The 18645-nt window shown below is 35.2% G+C and overlaps 1 protein-coding gene and 1 pseudogene across 4 annotated transcripts in view; one reads left to right on the top strand and one right to left on the bottom strand.

Annotated features, from left to right (window-relative positions):
* PPA2 (inorganic pyrophosphatase 2) overlaps nucleotides 1-18645 on the bottom strand; it is a 91148-nt gene that overhangs the window by 16068 nt on the left and 56435 nt on the right. For all 4 annotated transcript variants that reach the window (XM_045471318.1, XM_045471327.1, XM_045471300.1 and 1 more), the window contains 3 exons: nucleotides 12063-12190; nucleotides 9156-9241; nucleotides 1604-1673 (listed from right to left, as the gene is read on the bottom strand). In XM_045471318.1, the coding sequence (XP_045327274.1) occupies nucleotides 1604-1673; nucleotides 9156-9241; nucleotides 12063-12190 (284 nt within the window). The remainder of the gene's footprint in view (nucleotides 1-1603; nucleotides 1674-9155; nucleotides 9242-12062; nucleotides 12191-18645) is intronic.
* On the top strand, nucleotides 13172-13272 carry LOC123596596 (annotated as a pseudogene).

Genomic DNA, 18645 nt, shown 5'->3' with positions numbered 1-18645 from the left:
ATAATTTACCACCACTTTCACCCCCAGATGTAAACATTTCTGATCTCACCTCTTATCTCCCCTGAACTCACTCTATTCCACTAGTCACTGTGGTTCCTTGAGTAGTTCTTAAACATATCAGGCATCCTCTTGTCTCATGACCTTTGGGCCTATGGACTGTGATGCTCTTCCTTCGGATGGTAACTCGGCACATTCTCTTACCTTCTACAAATCTTGACTCATGTCTGGCTTCTCCTAGTGAGGCTGTCCCTGTCTCTTTTTAATAACTCCAACTCCAATCTGCTCCTGGAACTTCATCCCCTCTGACCTGCTCATTTTCATAATAGCATTTACTACATTCAGACACACTACAGTTGATCCTTGAACAATTAGGGGTTTGAACTGCTCAAGTCCACTTACACATAGATTTTTTTTTCAATAAATTCAGTACAATACTGTAAATGCATATGTATTTTCCTTATGATTTTCTTAGTAATATTTTCTTTTCTCTGGCTTACTTTATTCTAAGGATATGGTATACAATTCATATAACATACAAAACGCGTTAACAGACTAATCATGTTATCAGTAAGGCTTCTGGTCAAAAGTAGGCTCTTAGTAGTTAACTTTTTGGGGAGTCAAAAGTTATACATGAATTCTCAAGTATCCAGGGGGGTCAGCACTCCCCATACTCCCATACTGTTCAGGATCATTGTTCAGGATCAATACACAAGTATTTTACTTGTGCATTTATCTATTATCCATTTCCTCAACTAGAATATTAGCTACACAAGGGCAGACGTTTTCACATCTTTTCTTTAATGCTGAATCCCCAGTACCTAGGATCTCACTGCACATAGCAGGTACTAATTAAATAGCTGATGAATTAGTGGGGAAAAAAATTCAAAGCAGCCACAGTAGGTAAACGTTTTTTGATGTTCCTGAAGTAAAGATCTAAATTCACTAGTTTCTAGCTCATAAGTAGTTTAAGATTAAAGAAAGAAAAGCTTAGTTTATAAACCACTCCTGAACACACTTTATACAGCAATATTACTTAATTATCTGAGTATGAATTTTCTTATTTAGTGGTCTCTAAATCAAGCCGTTATTTTCCTAATAAATTCAGTTGCCTCCAGGCAGCCTTATCAATGAGACAGACATGTAAAAATCCAAGATATCACCTTAGCTAGAAGGAAAGCTTGTAAGACGGCCTAACTAAATGGAAATAAAGGAAAACCAGTCTTGTTTCATCTTTCTTGAGCCAAAATGCACCTGTACCAACAGCCAGTTGCAATTTAGACACTAGATGGTGGGTAACTCAAGGGAACAGAATGGTACAAGGAGAGCAAATACATATAAGCAATAAATTGGTGATATTAAGAAAAGTAGCATCATAGTAAATTGGCTAAGTGGTTAATGTACTTTAGAAAACAATTTAAAAACTAAGCTGAAAGATTTTCAGGTTTTTTATTTAAATTCCCTGGATTAAAAAAGATGGATTCTAATGTTATTTTTTAATTTTATATTTCCCAAAAGACTTGATACACTTCATTGCTGAGTTTTCAGAACTTCTGCTAGACTTCCCCATGACATTTGTAAGATTAAAGGATGCTTTGCCCCTTACCAGTTTAACTATTGATCTCGCTTCCTCTTGAGTACAATGGAAAGGGCTGTCGCATATCTGCACGTTTGTGCTGGTGAGGAAAAGACAATGTTATTATCAATCAGGATAAAAAATAAGCAATTACCAAACAAGAAAACCAACTCCAAATATCCCACACTGGCTGTGTAACTCCAGTTATTTATTTCCAGCCAGTGATAAAGGACCTGAATGAATATAAACTGAGATGTTTGTACATTCTTTCAGGCAGAGTTATAAATATAGTGCTCCCAGCATTGCATATTCCAGAATATGTTTTTAGTTTAAATAGTACACAGATCTAAATAATCTCCTTGAATAAAAAAGACTATACATCACAACTACACTTTACCTTTTGTGAGGAAAAGAAACACCAAACTTGACCCATGAAATGATGACTATAAGGAAGAATTTTCCTTTGAGGTGATAAACACTGCTACTGGCTACTGAACAATGCTATGGAATCTCTTTCTCAGACAGGTGAGGAAGGCTAAGCTAAGAGTTGTGACAGGAAAGCACATGATATGAAAACTTGGTTTTCGTACAGGGAGGGAAGATCAGCAGGGCATAAGACAAGAGCCCCTTCCATGGTCAGGAAAGGCTCTATGAAATCAAAGCCTTCCCACACCACAGGGAATGCATGCTATCTCCACAAGCATGCTGCCCATTGTGTATTTCCTACTTCCAAGATGAAAGCAAAGGCATCATTCCTCTCAAACATATTAAGACTGATTGTTTAAAATTTTATCAAAGAAATCAGATTAAAATGGATATAGAAAGAAGCAGTAGAGAAGGGAGTTAAAGCCAAAGGAAAAAGTAATTAGCAGATCCCTAAAGAAGAGGAAACACATACACACAATTGTCCCCCAAGTGGACCTAAGAGATATATATTATCGGATACATTTTTATAATGGCTTTGTGAAAAATACATTGGGATATATATGATAAAAAGATCTGCCTAGTTATTTATTTATATAATGTCTGTAATCAGACATTGGGTATATAGCAATTACAGGTAAGTGGTTGTTCTCTTTTCTATCCAGACTCAAAATGTGGGATTTATTTTCATTCTTGGCATGAATAAAATTTGATGCAAGTTTGCATTATCTTTAAGGCTATTTTTTATTCTGTTCTCCACAGCCCATATTTAAGTAAGCTAAAAAATGAAAAAGGGAAGGTGTTATAAGTCAGATATTTCCCTAAAGAATGTCAAAACTAAATTTAAAAGAACAAGGCAAAAAATTAGACACTGTGAAGTCTTAAGTGCTAGTCCTCTGAAGGAAGCATGGTGTATTCTAAATATGCTATATACGATGTTTTTAACGTTAGAACTAAGCCAAAGTAAAACTGAAAAATGATGGTAACAGAACAGGGGAGACTTCTCTAAATACGGCTGCCAGATAAAATACAGACTCCCCAATTAAATTTGAATTTCAGATAACATCAAACTATTTTTTAGTATGTCTCAAATATTGCATGAGACATTTATATTAAAAAGATGTATTGCTCTGAAATTTAGATTTAACTGGGTGTCTGGTATTTTATGTTAAATTTGATAACCTACTTCTAAAGAAACCCTCTAACTCTTAAATAAAGAGAACAAACTGAAGGCTGCTGGAGGGGTACTGAGTGGAGGGAAGGGCTAGATGGGTCATGGGCGTTAAGGAGAGCACTTGCTGGGACGAGCACTGAGTGTTGTAAGTGATGAGTCACTAAATTCTACTGCTGAAATCATGATTACACTATATGTTAACTGACTTGGATTTAAATAAAACTGAATCTAGAAAAATACAAAAATAAATAAAGTAACCCTCCACTCAACAAAGCAAATCATCAACAGAAACGGCAAAAACAGACAATATTAAAGCCAACTCTGTAAGTTTTTAAAATTTTGAATAACTTTCTAAATATCTCTCATACGGTATCTTGACAAGTAACCAACGGAGCTGAGGAAAGCCAAGAGGCTCTGCCATTTTCGCCTTGGGCAAATGATCAGTATGACTGCTCAATAATGAAATGAATGAGATTCGTACAAGACAACATAAAGATGAGAGACCATAAAGCCTCTTATTACTATTTCTCCAACAGGCTCTTATAGTAGCATTTGGTTAGCTAAAAATAGTGCCAACTTCCTCACCGACATTCTCTTAGTTAAAAAAGTATATAATCTGGGTTGTAATAGATTTCCCCCAGGATTTAAAATACTTTGAATGTTTGAAGGCATGTTATCAAGAAACATTTTTATTTTTATTTCCTCTAAATTGGCCCCTATATGAAAAGAGTTAACACTGATTCATATTTATTGATTGATTCAAAGAATTTTTTTTTATACTATGTGTTAGGGACATTTCTAGATGCTGGGGATACAGTATTGAACCAAAGAGCTCCCGTGGAGGTTAGAACATTAAGGGTTCTTTTTAGTCTTAAAACTATGAATGTGGCCTGCAAGAGAAGCAGTGTAATCACCTGAAGGATGACTAAGCTAGAGGTATCTATTATAAATGAGATTTAAAATAATGACTGAGAAAAATGTGCTGCTTTCCTTTTTACAGTAAGATACTAAGTATTTTGTTGTAAATTTACACAAATTGTATAGCCTATACGCAATCTTGCTGACCAAAACAAGCAGACATGACATTAGAAGAAAAGATCAGCAATACCAAAAATGCTGTGGATGACAAATCAAACTGCATTTACAAATAATAAAAAGGTGTACTGATACATAATCGTGCAAAATAACTGATTACATAAAAAGATACAGAAACAGAAAATTACTTGCACATAATAAGCAGACATATAAAGATGAAATTTACAAGGCCAGAGATATGGAACTTTTTAGTAAAGAGAAAATGATTTTCTTCAAGGCAGACAAAGGCACACACTCATGAGAATCCCCAAAGACAGTGTCCAGGATACAGATCTGTCAAGGCCTTTCATTTTCAAGCAAAGTAGTCAAGAAAAAAAAGAGAAAATTTAATTTAAAGAGATAAGAATGACAATGATTTTGAACCACAACCTCCAGAGTCTATAGAAGAAAACTGACATTGAAGTAAATCTATATACAAAGCTATATATATAGCTACCCATATATAGATCAGGTACACCTTCCTCTAGAAAAGTAAAATGAAATAATTTTAAGACCTAAACAATTTGGAAGAACAAATCTATATAAATATTATATATATATAATATAGATTTATATATTATTTTTATATACTTATATATGATATATATTTATATAAATTATATATATATATACATATATATATATATATGTATACATATATACATATATTCATTCATTCAGTAAGCATGTTTAAACCCCCAGTGGCAAGTCCTGACACTAAGTGCCATGATACAAACTCAATTTACAGCATAAAAAGGTAATAACACACTCCAGCTTCTACACAGAGGTGTGTACAGCAGTGATGTGAGGGTACAGGTAATCTTGCCCAAAACAAATAACAACTCTTTGTAGAGGTAGCATCTAAACTGCTCCTTGAAGAATGAGCAGGCATTCATGGAGGAAAAACAGGAAACAGGAGGAAACAGAACATGAGGCTGGAAAAGTAGGTCTAGACATATTAATACATAGAAGAGTAGGATTGGATTCTATGATCAAAGGGAGCCACGAGAAGTTTTTAAGCAAAAAATGACAATCACATTTGTATTTTTCAAATATAATTCTGACAGTACCACAAAGATTTATTAAACAAGAAAGAAGTTGCAATATAAAACAACTGAGTAAATAAATGACAAGTAACTGAATCAAGTAAGTAAAACTGAATTAATTATTAAATTAAAAACTAAATTAAAAAAACCCAGATGCTCTAGAAGAGCATCTGAGAATCAGTCACAATTTGAAAAATTTAGATGGGTCAGAATAGATAATGGTTATTGAAATAAAATAAACTGGCAAAATGAACAGTACATTTCTGATTTCTTAAAAATAAGGTAAATAAGCCACGGCTGAAGAAAGAGCAAGAGGGGCTGAAGAGTAAAACTCAAATGGCAAAAAACTTTATTTCTCCTGCAACACAGTGGAAAGTGACTTTAGGGAAGAAGAGAAATAATGAGCTTCTCTGTGTTAAAAGAATGTGTAGCTTTCAGAGTAAATATTAAGCAATGGGAAAAAAACCCCAAAATAACAACCAAACCTCTTGTGAAGAAGAGGATTACTCAGAGTATCAATTATAGAATTTAATAAATGCAGGGATCTTGGAAGCAGAAGAGTAGCACTAGATTTGAAAAACAACAAACAGGGGCGCCTGGGTGGCGCAGTCGGTTAAGCGTCCGACTTCAGCCAGGTCACGATCTCGCGGTCCGTGAGTTCGAGCCCCGCGTCAGGCTCTGGGCTGATGGCTCAGAGCCTGGAGCTTGTTTCCGATTCTGTGTCTCCCTCTCTCTCTGTCCCTCCCCCGTTCATGCTCTGTCTCTCTCTGTCCCAAAAATAAATAAACGTTGAAAAAAAAAAAATTTAAAAAAAAAAAAAAAAAAAAAAAAGAAAAACAACAAACATCTGTTGGTTTTAAAATATTAGTCAACAATTTGCTCCAAGAGGTATTCACTGAGTGGCTAGCACATGTCAGGCATTAGGAAGAGAAAGATGAATAAGGTATCCTTCTTCGTGTGCTTTTGAGGAAGCTACGTGCTAGAGGAGGAGACAAATTCATAAACCACGCAGTTAAGAACTGGTAAGCGTAACAACAAAAGGACACAGGGAAGCAAGGAATGCACAGTATAATGGCAGCTTGGCTACGAGGGAAAGTTTCCTAGAGAAAGTGAAGTCAAAACTAAATCTTAAAAAGATGAGGAAGTTAGCTAGTTCAAGAAATGAGAAGATAATCATGGCAAAGGTAACAGCATGAGGAATGGCCTAGAGGTCAACCAGAGCATGGTGTCTGTGGAGTGACAAGTGGTTCTAAGTTGTTGGAACATGAAAGTAAGAGGCAAGAAGTGACAGAAAATGAGGCCAGACAGAGAGCAGGGACCAAATCCTAGACTAGGCCTTGTTTGCTCTTCTATGAGAAGTTGAGACTTTATGGTTTTTAAGCAGAGAGGCTTATCAGAAGAACCTAGGTAGGAAGCTTTAAAACATTCAGATTCTTAGACACTACTCTTCAGAAACCCTAATTCACTAGATTTAAAGGAGACGAATGCATCTGAATTTTCCAAGTTTTCCTAGGTAATTATTACGCACTATATAGTGACAGAAATGCTGGGGTAACAAAATGTGGGCCTACACTCAACTGAGTAGGGAAAATATACTGTAAAAGACAGGGGGAGCTTGCTAATCAGTAACAGTGTACATTTTAAGGAATTAAGAGGAAGAAGCAACTCATTAAGACAGGACATAAGAGCTACTATGAATACATTTTTACAATCAAGTGGTGATAAAAATAAGAAAAAAATGGCCAAAATAAATTAAAATTTAAAGATTTTAACTTTAAATTACCTACATGAATAAAATTTATACCCAGAAATGTATACCCTGAAAATTTTTAAGCTAAAAGAAGATTTATTTTGTTGTATTCTCTGAAAAGACAGAAGTAGAATATAGCTGGCAAGAACATTAAGTCTGGTATCTGGCTTAAATGGTGGCTCTCCCACTCAGCGTGACCTTAGATCACTTAATCTCTATGTGGTTTCAATCTCGTCATGTATAAAATGGAAACAATGATACACATCTTACAGGATCGTTGTATTAGGTAACACATACTAAACACTTCGAACTTGCAAAATAGTACAAAGTTCAATAAATGTCGACTCCTGTTGTTAATGTAATCCTTATCATCACCTAGGAGGCTACAGCAAAATGACTCCAGAGAATAGAAATAAAATTACCCTCAGAGAAAAGGTAATTAGTCTCAGCACAGAAGGAATGACATCAAGCTACAGAAAAACTAACCAGAGGTAATCTCTACCTGTGTAGCTGAGGAACCTGGAAAACACACAGGCCCTTAAAGGACTGCAAAAACTTTTCCAAAAGTACCATGAGGAAGAAGATGAAAGCAAACAGTGAGCAAATACTTCTTCGGACAGTGAGAGACCCTTTTTACAGGAGCTCACCACATGAATGAATGACTTAGAATATCATAAAGAATAGCTCAGTCTACTAATTACTAGGATAGTCAGGACTAGAAGACATTCACTTATACCCAGTTTTGTTAATAAATTGTACTACTTAAATTAGAAATAATCACTTGATCTTAAGACTCTGCTAAAAAAAAGGAGTGATCTGCCTAAGTGGTTAAGAAGAAAGAAAGGAGAAAATCAAGGAGTTGACAATGTTACTCGAGCTTACAAAGAAACACAACCTGAAGGTTAATGCCTAAGCATTTGTGTCATAGGCAAGATGAGTCTCTTGATGACATAGATAAAATATATCTTGAGACTAATTCTTTACTCCATGTGATTACTGTATTCTAATGATTTCTTTAATGTCTCTCTTGATTCCCAGACCTCATGCTCCAAAAGGGCAGAGACTCTATTTATTGTAGTCACAGTAATAGTCCTGGAACCAGCACACTCCCTGGTCGCAGATCTTCAAATCAGTGTTTGTTGAGTGAATGGCTTCCCAATTTCTCCTGATCCGGAGAAGGGGACAGTGGAGTTGGGTACTCTACAGAATGACACGTGTGTTTGCTTTCTGTAGTTAGGCTTGCCAAAAGTCAGTTGTTTTTGTTTCTAAACCTGTTTATAAGAGCTGTCTTTATTACTATTTCATAATTTAAGCGGTAATTATGCTTATTGAAAAAGAGGATGTGGAAAGAGAACTGATTCTATGAATACTATGCAGGCCCTAAAAACTAGTAAGGCTAAAAAGCCTCAATAAAGGTGACTCACTATAATAACTTGGTGTCAAAGTAGATGTGGGTAAGAAAACTGTAAAATGGTTAGAAAAAAGAACCTTAAAAACCTATGAAGGTTTTTAACTGTAAGGAGTTTAAGAATTAGAGGATCTTATCTTGGTTTTCTATTCTATATTACACTAGATTATATATATAATCTATATGGAACTTATATAGAAAAGGTCTTAGCCCTATATCCACAGATGAGTGAGTACACATTTAAATGTTTTAAAATAAAATGTTTGAGTTACATCTGTTACTGTTGTTTGATTCCCTGTAATCAATCAGCTAGTGACCCAGATCATGATGGATAAAAAGGCTTTGTACTATTTCATCAAGAAATGATGTGGTGTTTACACATAAACAACCATGTCTGCACATTGAAAAATCGCTATTTATTCCCTCTTTGCACATATCACAATGTATTATAATTTAATGCCTGTTTACTCAACAATATCCCCCACTAAACTATAAATCTTTTGGGAAAAGGGACCATGTCAATTCCCAGTTTCATGCTGTCCACCCAGCACTTGGTAATGCTTTCCATATTGGTGTTTCATGAGTATTCTTTAAATGAAAAAAAATTGTAATTCTCTTTTTAAAAAAATCAAATTGAATAGTATTATATGGCTGTTTAGTACCAATTAATAATAAAATAACATTACATAGAAGAGACAAATCCTTACCAATTTATAGCCCCTCCATCACACTTCTTCATAAGCAATGCTTTCCAACATTCATGAGTAGATTTAATAACTTCAAGAGCAAAGGCCTAATTCCAAACCAAAAACAGATATAAAGATCACATCACCATACTAACATGGAACTATTATCACTATGACAGCTAATTTCTAAGAACATGAGCTCTGGAGTCAAGCAAACCTGAATATAAATACTGGCATCCTTATTCACCAGCTGTGTGACTTTTGAGCAAGTTACTTAATCTCACTAAGTCTTAACTTCATTTATAAATGGAAGGTAATAGAGATATTGTAATTTAGGGTTGGCAAACTAGGGCCTATGGGCCAAATTTAGCTCACCAAAACACCATTTTTATAAATGAAGGATTTTTTTGTTTTTGTTTTTAATGTTTACTTTACTTCTGAGACAGAGAAGGAGGGAGGGAAGGAGGGAGGGAGAAAGAGAGAGAGAGAGAGCATGCGTGAGTGAGCGAGTGCAGGGAGGGGCAGAAAGAGAGGAAGACACAGAATCCAAAGCAGGCTCCAGGTTCTGAGCTGTCTACACAGAGCCTGACATGGGACTTGAACTCATGAACAGCAAGATCATGACCTGAGCTGAAGTCGGAAGCTTAACCGACTGAGCCACCCAGGCGCCCCTGTAAATGAAATTTTATTGAACACAATCATTCATCTGTGCATGGTTTAAGACTGCCTTAGCACCACAATGGCAGAGGTTAAGAACGTGTGACAAAGACCATATGGCCTACAAAGTCAAGATGCCACACCTAATCCAAAAGGCCTAGCTGTTGAAAGGATAAATAAGTTGTATGCAAAGTGCTTAGTCTAGTCCCTTGCTTATAAGGTAACCATACACCTATTAACTTCATCATCATCAAAACTATAGTCTAACTGCATAAACATGTTCTAAAGAACATCCACTGTCTAGAGGTGATAAACCTCCTTAACATTTTCAATTATTTTTTTCTTAGTATAAACTTATATGGTGTCCGAAAATGCAAAACCAGTGAAACATATACACCTCTTGCTAGATATCTATCTAGCAAGACCATCTAAAGGAACACTTGTTCCTTTATTCCAAAGCAGCAAATTCTTTTGATTTTTTTCTCCTTGCTATTTTTTCTTAAGGAGAGTCCTTAGATATTAACTAATTTTACTAGCTCTTTTCTCCTTCAATTACAACTCAACATATTACAGTAAGAAATGAAGAAATTAAAGAATCTTTGGAACCAAGATGTAATAATAATGAGAAATCTTCTGAAAAAGAAAAAAAAAGTTTTCTCAGGTCTATTGTCATGTGACATGAAGGAGAATGGCTAAATGAGGTGATATGGGGAGTCCCCCTTAACATATGGTACAAAAAAGCCAATTTGTTGTCAGGATAACACAAGGAAAGATTTTTAACCAAATCATTCGGGTAATTATGATTATTTAGAATCACTTTTCCAGCACTTGCTTAAAGGAGTCAGCAGGAAAAATCTAGATAGCACAGGAGTCACCTTTTCAAACATGTTAAGGAGATACAACTTAATTTTCCTGAGTTAGGCATTACATTTTAAACAGAAGTGGTAAAAAGCAATGCCTAAAAATGATTATTTTCTGAAACCAGGTTTATAAATAATCTAGTCTTCATTCAGAAAAGAATTAACATTTATCAAAATCAAGCAAAAAAACAAAAACAAAAAAAAAAACCCACCCAAACCATACTCTGAGGCAATAAGGAGCCATAAAAAGTTCAAACATAAATTATACCATATTATAACATATTTTTAGAGAAAAAGACAAAAATTAATTTATCTTATAAATCTTAAATATTTATTTTTAAGAGTATTTAATTGAAAATAATAGTTTTATATCTACATTTAATAAGTCTTAGACAAAGCCCTCAAGATGTTAAGGGTTCTTTCGATGTGCCTTTTAAAAAATACTAGGTTAAGCAATAAATTCTTATACAACAAGATATTTATTATAATCTGTAAGTTTCCATTAACATGGCTTACCTTACTTACAAAACATGTTTTACTTATTAGTATCCACTTAACTGTTGGTGTGTACTGTGTGTAATTTATATGGTGGTAAAAACTTTATTTTTTTTAAATTTTTTTTAATGTTCTTTATTTATTTTTGAGACAGAGAGAGACAGAGCATGAGCAGCGGAGGGGCAGAGAGAGGGGGGAGTCACAGAATCTGAAGCAGGCTCTAGGCTCTGAGCTGTCAGCACAAAGCCCGACATGGGGCTCAAACTCACGGAGTGTGAGATCATTACCGGAGCTGAAGTCGGACGCTCAACCGACTGAGCCACCCAGGCGCCCCAGTGGTGGTAAAAACTTTAAAAAAAATATATTCCATGCCTTAGACTTAACATCCTTAGCCTATTTTCTCCATTTGTATCACATGAGAGACACTTCATGGTAACTTTGTGGTATTCCAACAGAAAAATTCTATTACAGTAGGATAATTTAAGTGCTTTCTTAACTGTTAAACAGCTTAAGTCAGTCATGGTAGAATGAACACTTAGAAGAGAAGCCTCTTGGGATTTACATTCATGGTAAGTTAACTTTCTCCTCTCCACAATAGTAAATGGAAGGTGGTTTGTCATACGTAATATGCAGACTGAGACTGATCATGGAAACCCTTCATTTCCTGAGATGAAGGAGATATCAACAGATAAAGAGATGAATCCAGATATTTATCAAGACTTACTGCTTCACTTAGAGACCTCCTGAAAAAAATCCTTTAAAATAAATTTGACAAAATAATGTCCTTAAGTATTCGAGTCAGTATAAAGCATTATCATGTTATATACAAATATTCACATAAGAAACCCCCACAGGTGAAAGAAGTATTGTACAAGTATCACAAGGCATATTTTAAAATAAAGATTATCATCTTCACCTTGTTTTTGAATTCTCCATTAAAAGCAAACTGGTTTTCTGGTTTTCCTTCTGGCACCTTATAAAATCTGAGCCAATTGAGCGTAGCTTCCAAGTAACCTGGTTTGTACTTCTTAACATCATCAATATCTGCAAGTGAAGAAACAAAATACTTTGTTAAAAACTGAAATTCATTCCTATTAGTGGTAGAGCACTGGACTGAGGGAGTCCACCTCTGTTGCTAGCTAGCAGCATAATCGTCATGTATCAAACCGCCTCTGGACTTGAGGGTTTCTTTCATATGTAAAACACTACTCCTTCATTCTACAAACATTTCTTAAGCACCTCCAGATGCTATGTTAGGTACAGGGTATAAGCAGATGAAGACAACAAAGTTATTTTCCTCAAGGAGCTCAGAGATTCCAATTAAAGGAAACAGACAACAAATAGCAATGAAGTGAGATTAAGTGAGATATACTTAAGGACTGACGTCATTCTGTGAGCAATGGAGAGTTTAGAGTAAGGTAAGTTACATCAGGATCTGTGTTTTAGAAATATTAAGCTAAAGGAATACGGAAGATAAAGAGAGAGCAGTCCCCAGAAGAAAACATACTAAAGTCACATGAGAAGGGTTTCTCACACACACACACACACACACACACACACACACACACACCAAATACTGAGTTTTGTTTTGTTTTTTTGAGAGAGCGCGAGCAGGGGAGAAGGGCAGAGGGAGGAGAGAATCTTAAGTAGGTTCCACACTTAGAGTGGAGCCCAACGTGGGGCTCAGTCTCACAAAAGTGAGATCATAACCTGAGCCAAAATAAAGAGGCAGACCCTTAACCAACTGAGCCCCCAGATGCTCCAGTAAGTTTCCCATTATGTGTCAGGCATTGTTCTGAGCAGTGAAATATAACAGTAAACAGAAATAAGCCCCTTCTCTCACGGTTTATACAATAGGAAGAAACAGACAACAAATAAAGAATATACAAAGGTAAGTGGTGAAAAGTCTGATGAAAAATAAAGTAGAATATGAAAGAGAATGCAAACAGGGCAATTTTAAACAAAGTGATATCTAGATGGTTCAGTTTTTACATTCATTTTCTATAATGATTTTCAGAATTTATTTTTAGTTCTACTGAAAACAGCTTAAAAATTGGAATAAGAAAAGATTAACATGGGCCCTGCACAAGGATGTGACACAAATTCGTGAAGCATTCTATATTTAAAAAACAAACAAACAAACAAACAAACAAACTTAACCATCGCATTCTGAGCATATTTAGTATATTCATTTAAATATAACTGGAAACAGTACCATATTAATAACAGACTCCTCCCCAAAAGAGGTCTCCAAGAAATGTATCCATTCCAATAAATACCAACTCAAAAAATATGGGAAATAACTAAATGAAAGAAGTCTTTACTCACCACCAGACTGTGACGGGAAACAATATAAAATGACATGGTAGCACTCGAGAAATTAGAAAGGTATAACTAAAAGTAGAAGATGACACCATGCATTCGGATTAATTTAAAGATCACTTGGTTTCAGACTAGCTCATCCAACCTTATGGGAATCCCCAAGCGCTAGGCATGATAGGGAAAAGTAAGCATTTTGCAGGCATGAGGTAGACAGGACGCCTGCCTTTTGCCTGTTCTGAAAAGGTTTGGTAAGAGTTACATATGCCTCCAGAAGCCAGATGTTTTGCTTAAGTGAAGTAAGTGTGGTAAGGCATGTAAAAATGGCAGAAACCATGGCAAACAAAAGACCGCGTATATTGCCTAAGGCGTTCAAATTTAAAATTTTATAATACGTCAATGGGCCACACATCTATCTAGGGTAATTCTGGGACAAACAGCAGAAATATTATAACTAAGGGAACAAATAATCACTTGAAACTGAACACAGGGCACACCTGCTCTATTAATCACAGTAAATACATATTTATTAAGTGGTGTAAGATGTTTAGGATAACGAAGTCTAAAGATTAAGATATTTTTAGTAGTATACATTGTATCCTGAGTCATAGAGTTCTTCGTCATGACCAAAATAGAACACTTGATACTTATTTCACCTAATGCACATTGATTCCTCTTTAAATTCTGACTTTCTACTTATCTAATTAAAAGTGCTTCTTTCTAAAGTGAGCTTTCTATTGATCATTTTCCTACATTCTATATTTTTGCAAAATCTCTCCTAAATTAACTACTACTACTGAGTTCTTCCAATGCATTGTCTTCTTAAAGGGAAAGGAAATCTTTTAGTTCACTGAAGGTGAACAACCAGAAATGTAATTTAATCAATGTCCAAAATAAATCATTTTCTATTACTTAACTTTGATTTATGACTTTATCATTGTACCTTACCAAATCTACCGTTCTCTGTCCCAATGCATAGACTTTTTTGTTTTTTGTTTTTTAAGGTAAATGTTTTTAACTCAGTGACTTTAAAGGAAAAGCTTAAGGAGAAGCCAGTATCTATCTTGGCTTAGGCGGCTTTCTCTTCAGATATTATGAAGCGAACTTGGTAAAAAAACCAATAACAAAAACCCCAACAATTTAATAATGCCCAATAAAACTCTGCAGACATAAGCGAAATGTTTCTATTCTCAATTAGAACCTGGAATAAAAGCTGTATTCTCTCTCTCTCTCTCTCACACACACACACGCACAAATCAAAATAAGCAACATTCAGAAAATCTATCAACAGCAAATACCTCAAGCCAAAAATCTTATATCAATACCAATAGTCAATTCAGTTACTCTTCTGAAAATATGAAAAATTACACCTATAATCTAGAAACTGATTTACAGTCTATAAAAAACTCAGTTGTTCTTTATAAAACTAAGAAGAGTAAGTATATTCATATTAAACATAAGAAAACTACAACTAAGAAAATGTACAAGATTTGCCAAAATTTATCCAACACATTCATGGTAGAATTAGTATTATAAATATAAGTCTTCCATGAATTCTTTTCTTCTATACTGTACAGCTATATTGCCACTGGTTTTATTTATATTAAAAGAAAAGGAAGCAAACCCTGAGAAAGTTAACAACAGAAAACAAACTGAGGGTTGTTGGAGGGGAGATGAGTGGGAGATGGGCTAAATGGGTGATGGACATTTTTTTTTTTAATTTTTTAACATTTATTCATTTTTGAGAGACAAAGTGCAAACAGAAGAGGGTCGGTGAGAGAGGGAGACACAGAATCTGAAGCAGGCTCCAGGCTCCAAGCTGTCAGCACAGAGCCCGATGCAGGGCTCGAACGCACAAACCACGAGATCATGACCTGAGGGGAAGTCGGAAGCCTAACCGACTGAGCCACCCAGGCACCCCTGTGTGATGGATATTAAGGGGGACACTTGTGATGAGTACTTCGTGTTATATGTAAGTGATGAATCACTAAATTCAATTCCTGAAACCAATTTTACCATATATGTTAACTAGAATCTAAATAAAAATTTGAAATGTATTAAATAAGTAAATAAATGAATGAATGAATGAATGAATGAATAAATGAAAGTGTAGATGTATTTTTTAGTTTTCTTTTTTTTTAATTTTTTTAATGTTTATTTATTTTTGAGAGAGAGACGGCAGGGAGGGGGGAGGGAAGGACAGAGAGAGATGGAGACACAGAATTGGAAGCGAGCTCCAGGCTCTGAGCTGTTGCACAGAGCCCTATGCAGGTCTCCAACCCACAAACCGTGAGATCATGACCTGAGCCAAAGTCGGAGGCTCAACTGACTGAGCCACCCAGGTGCCCCTTTAGTTTTCCTTTATTGTGGTAAAATATATATAAGGTAAAACTTGCTGTTTAATGTACAATTCAGTGGCATTAAGTACATCCACAATATTGTATAACCATTACTATTCTCCATTTCCAGATTCCATTTTCATTAGATATATTTTTTTAGAATATATATTAAGAAAAGGAATTCTCTAGTAATGATTTATACCCATTCTTGGAATTAACTTCTTATGGAAGTTTCTACTATAATTATACAATGCATTTTCTTTTAATATTTATTTATTTGAGTGAGAGAGCACATGCACGCAGGTGCACGTGAGTGGGGGAGGGGCAGAGAGCGAGAAATCCTGATAGCGAGAAGCCCTACACCAGGCCTGAAGTCAGGAACCTGAGTTCATGACGGAAGTCAAAACCAAGAAGAGTCAAACACTTAACCAACAGAGCCACCCAGGTGCCCCACAGTGTATTTTCCAGATGAACTAACCCAACAATAAAATCAGAATAATCTAAAAGAGTTCTATTATATAGTCAATCAATTTATTTCAGTTTGTTTTTAACTACAAATCAAGCTCTTTTAAAAAACTGAGATCTACCGTATCAGCTCCCTGAATGATTAACAAAGACTTTCCACTTCCGTAAAATATTTTAACTGCTGTCCATAGTGGTCTGTATGTTGAGTCTGGCAGAAAACTCTGGAAAGAAGTCCACACTTTGCTTCTACCAGTTAAGTTTTAGCTTTATCATGCATCAGGTATGTTTATTCCCAAAGCACTTACGCCAACCGTATCGGTGGTTGTAATTATGAGATTTATAAAATATTATATAAGGCAATGATTTTACCAGTATAAAAAATTATTTCTATAAAATTGACTTCAATGTTTTGAAAGAATTCAATAAAACAGTTTGCTAAAAATATCTGCTGTCAAATTAGGCCTGAGTAAAAAAATAGTTAAAGATGAGGAAAAAAAAAACATACAAATCTACAATTATGCATGTAGATTGCTCTGCATAGTGAGGAAAGAGGATTTTAGATATGAAAGGTCAGGGACAGCCTCTGATAAAACTTTAGTAAATTGTTTTTTTTTTAATGTTTGTTTACTTATTTTGAGAGAGAGAGAGAGAGAGAGAGAGAGAGAACACAAGCAGGGACAGAGGCAGAGAGAGAGGGAAAGAAAATCCCAACCAGGTTCCATGCTCATTGTGGAGCCCAATGCAGGGTTTGATCTCACAACTGTGAGATCATGACCTGAGCGCAAATCAAGAGAAGGATGCTTAACCGACTGAGCCACCCAGGCACCCCAAGTTTTAGTAAATTCTGGGATGAAGTGTGGGAGCAACTCATTCAAGTATATAGAAGAGGAGAAGTCCTGGGAAGAAGATAGGAAGTGCCAATATTCTGAGGTATGATTGTGCTTAAAATGGTTAAGGAAGACAGTAAGAAAGCCCTGTGTTTACAGCAGAGTGAAGAAAGAATGTTAGGAGATGAGATTAGAGAAGCAAGCAGCCACAGGCCAGTCACAAGGGACTCTAAAGGCCATCCTTTTACTTTGAGATAAGAAGCCATTAGAGGGTTCTGGGCCAAACAGTACAGATTAGGAAGATTGCTCTTTCTGCTGTGTAGGGAAAAGATCATAAAGGAAGAAGTGGAGTCAGGAAATCCAGTCTCTGTAGATGAAAAACAATGAGGGCCGAGATAAATGGTAGCTGTATGGAGGTGGTGACAAATGGTCAATTTTGGATATTTTTAGAAAGCAGAACTAAAAGGAATTACCAAAGAAAAAAAGTTAAAAACAAAACCCAGTAAAGATCAGACCTATATAAAATTTAAAGTATCAAAGAATGAAAAAGGAATAGCTGGCAACATTAAGTAACAATTTAAATTATAGTACAATCAATTAAGCAGTCACCTAAATATTTATCACTGTAGTTTTTTTTTTAAGTTTCATAAAAAGGTGTCAAATGGCCGACAAATAGTGTACAGCCATTATTTACTTTATAACAAAGTGGTTTCCAAACTTGAAAATTTAATTAGAAAAGATTAAATGGAGTTTACTTAAGAGAATTTTTATGTTAAAACTGGAGATATAAAATTTATAAACAATCATAGTTCTATATAAATTCACTAGAAAATTTATAATTTCTTTATTAAATATTAGCTTTAAGGAAAAACAGAGAATAATGATAAAACATAATGACAAATTTTAAAGTTCAATTTGGCTTCTCCAAATCTAGTACTCTCCAGTTTAATTTAGTTTTCCTTGACTAATTTTGATTTAGGAATTTACAAAAGCAAAGAAATTAATCTAAAAATATCTTAGTCAAAGCCTATTATTCCATCTCTGTAAACATTAGAGGATCATAATAACACTTTACATTTTTTAAAAGGAATCTTTGTGACTTAGCTTTTCCTTCATCGGAGACAGTGGTATACCTTCCATGTAATTAGGTTTCTTCTCCATATAAACCAATTCATTTGTTTTTAAAACCTAAAAGAATGTCACAAATTGTGATCTATTAAGCAAAAAAGAAAAAGAAAGTGGTTTGTGAATTAAAGTTTCTCCTGTTCTTTTTAAAAAAATTTTTTTTCAACGTTTTTTATTTATTTTTGGGACAGAGAGAGACAGAGCATGAACGGGGGAGGGGCAGAGAGAGAGGGAGACACAGAATCGGAAACAGGCTCCAGGCTCTGAGCCATCAGCCCAGAGCCTGACGCGGGGCTCGAACTCACGGACCGCGAGATCGTGACCTGGCTGAAGTCAGACGCTTAACCGACTGCGCCACCCAGGCGCCCCTCTCCTGTTCTTTTTTAATTAAAGATACACTCTTACAGCAGGGGGAGATTCTTGT

The sequence above is a fragment of the Leopardus geoffroyi genome, chromosome B1 (assembly GCF_018350155.1).
Source record: "Leopardus geoffroyi isolate Oge1 chromosome B1, O.geoffroyi_Oge1_pat1.0, whole genome shotgun sequence".
Classification (NCBI taxonomy): domain Eukaryota; kingdom Metazoa; phylum Chordata; class Mammalia; order Carnivora; family Felidae; genus Leopardus; species Leopardus geoffroyi.
Note: the sequence above shows the minus strand (reverse complement) of the source record. Positions and strands in the feature narration are given on the sequence as shown.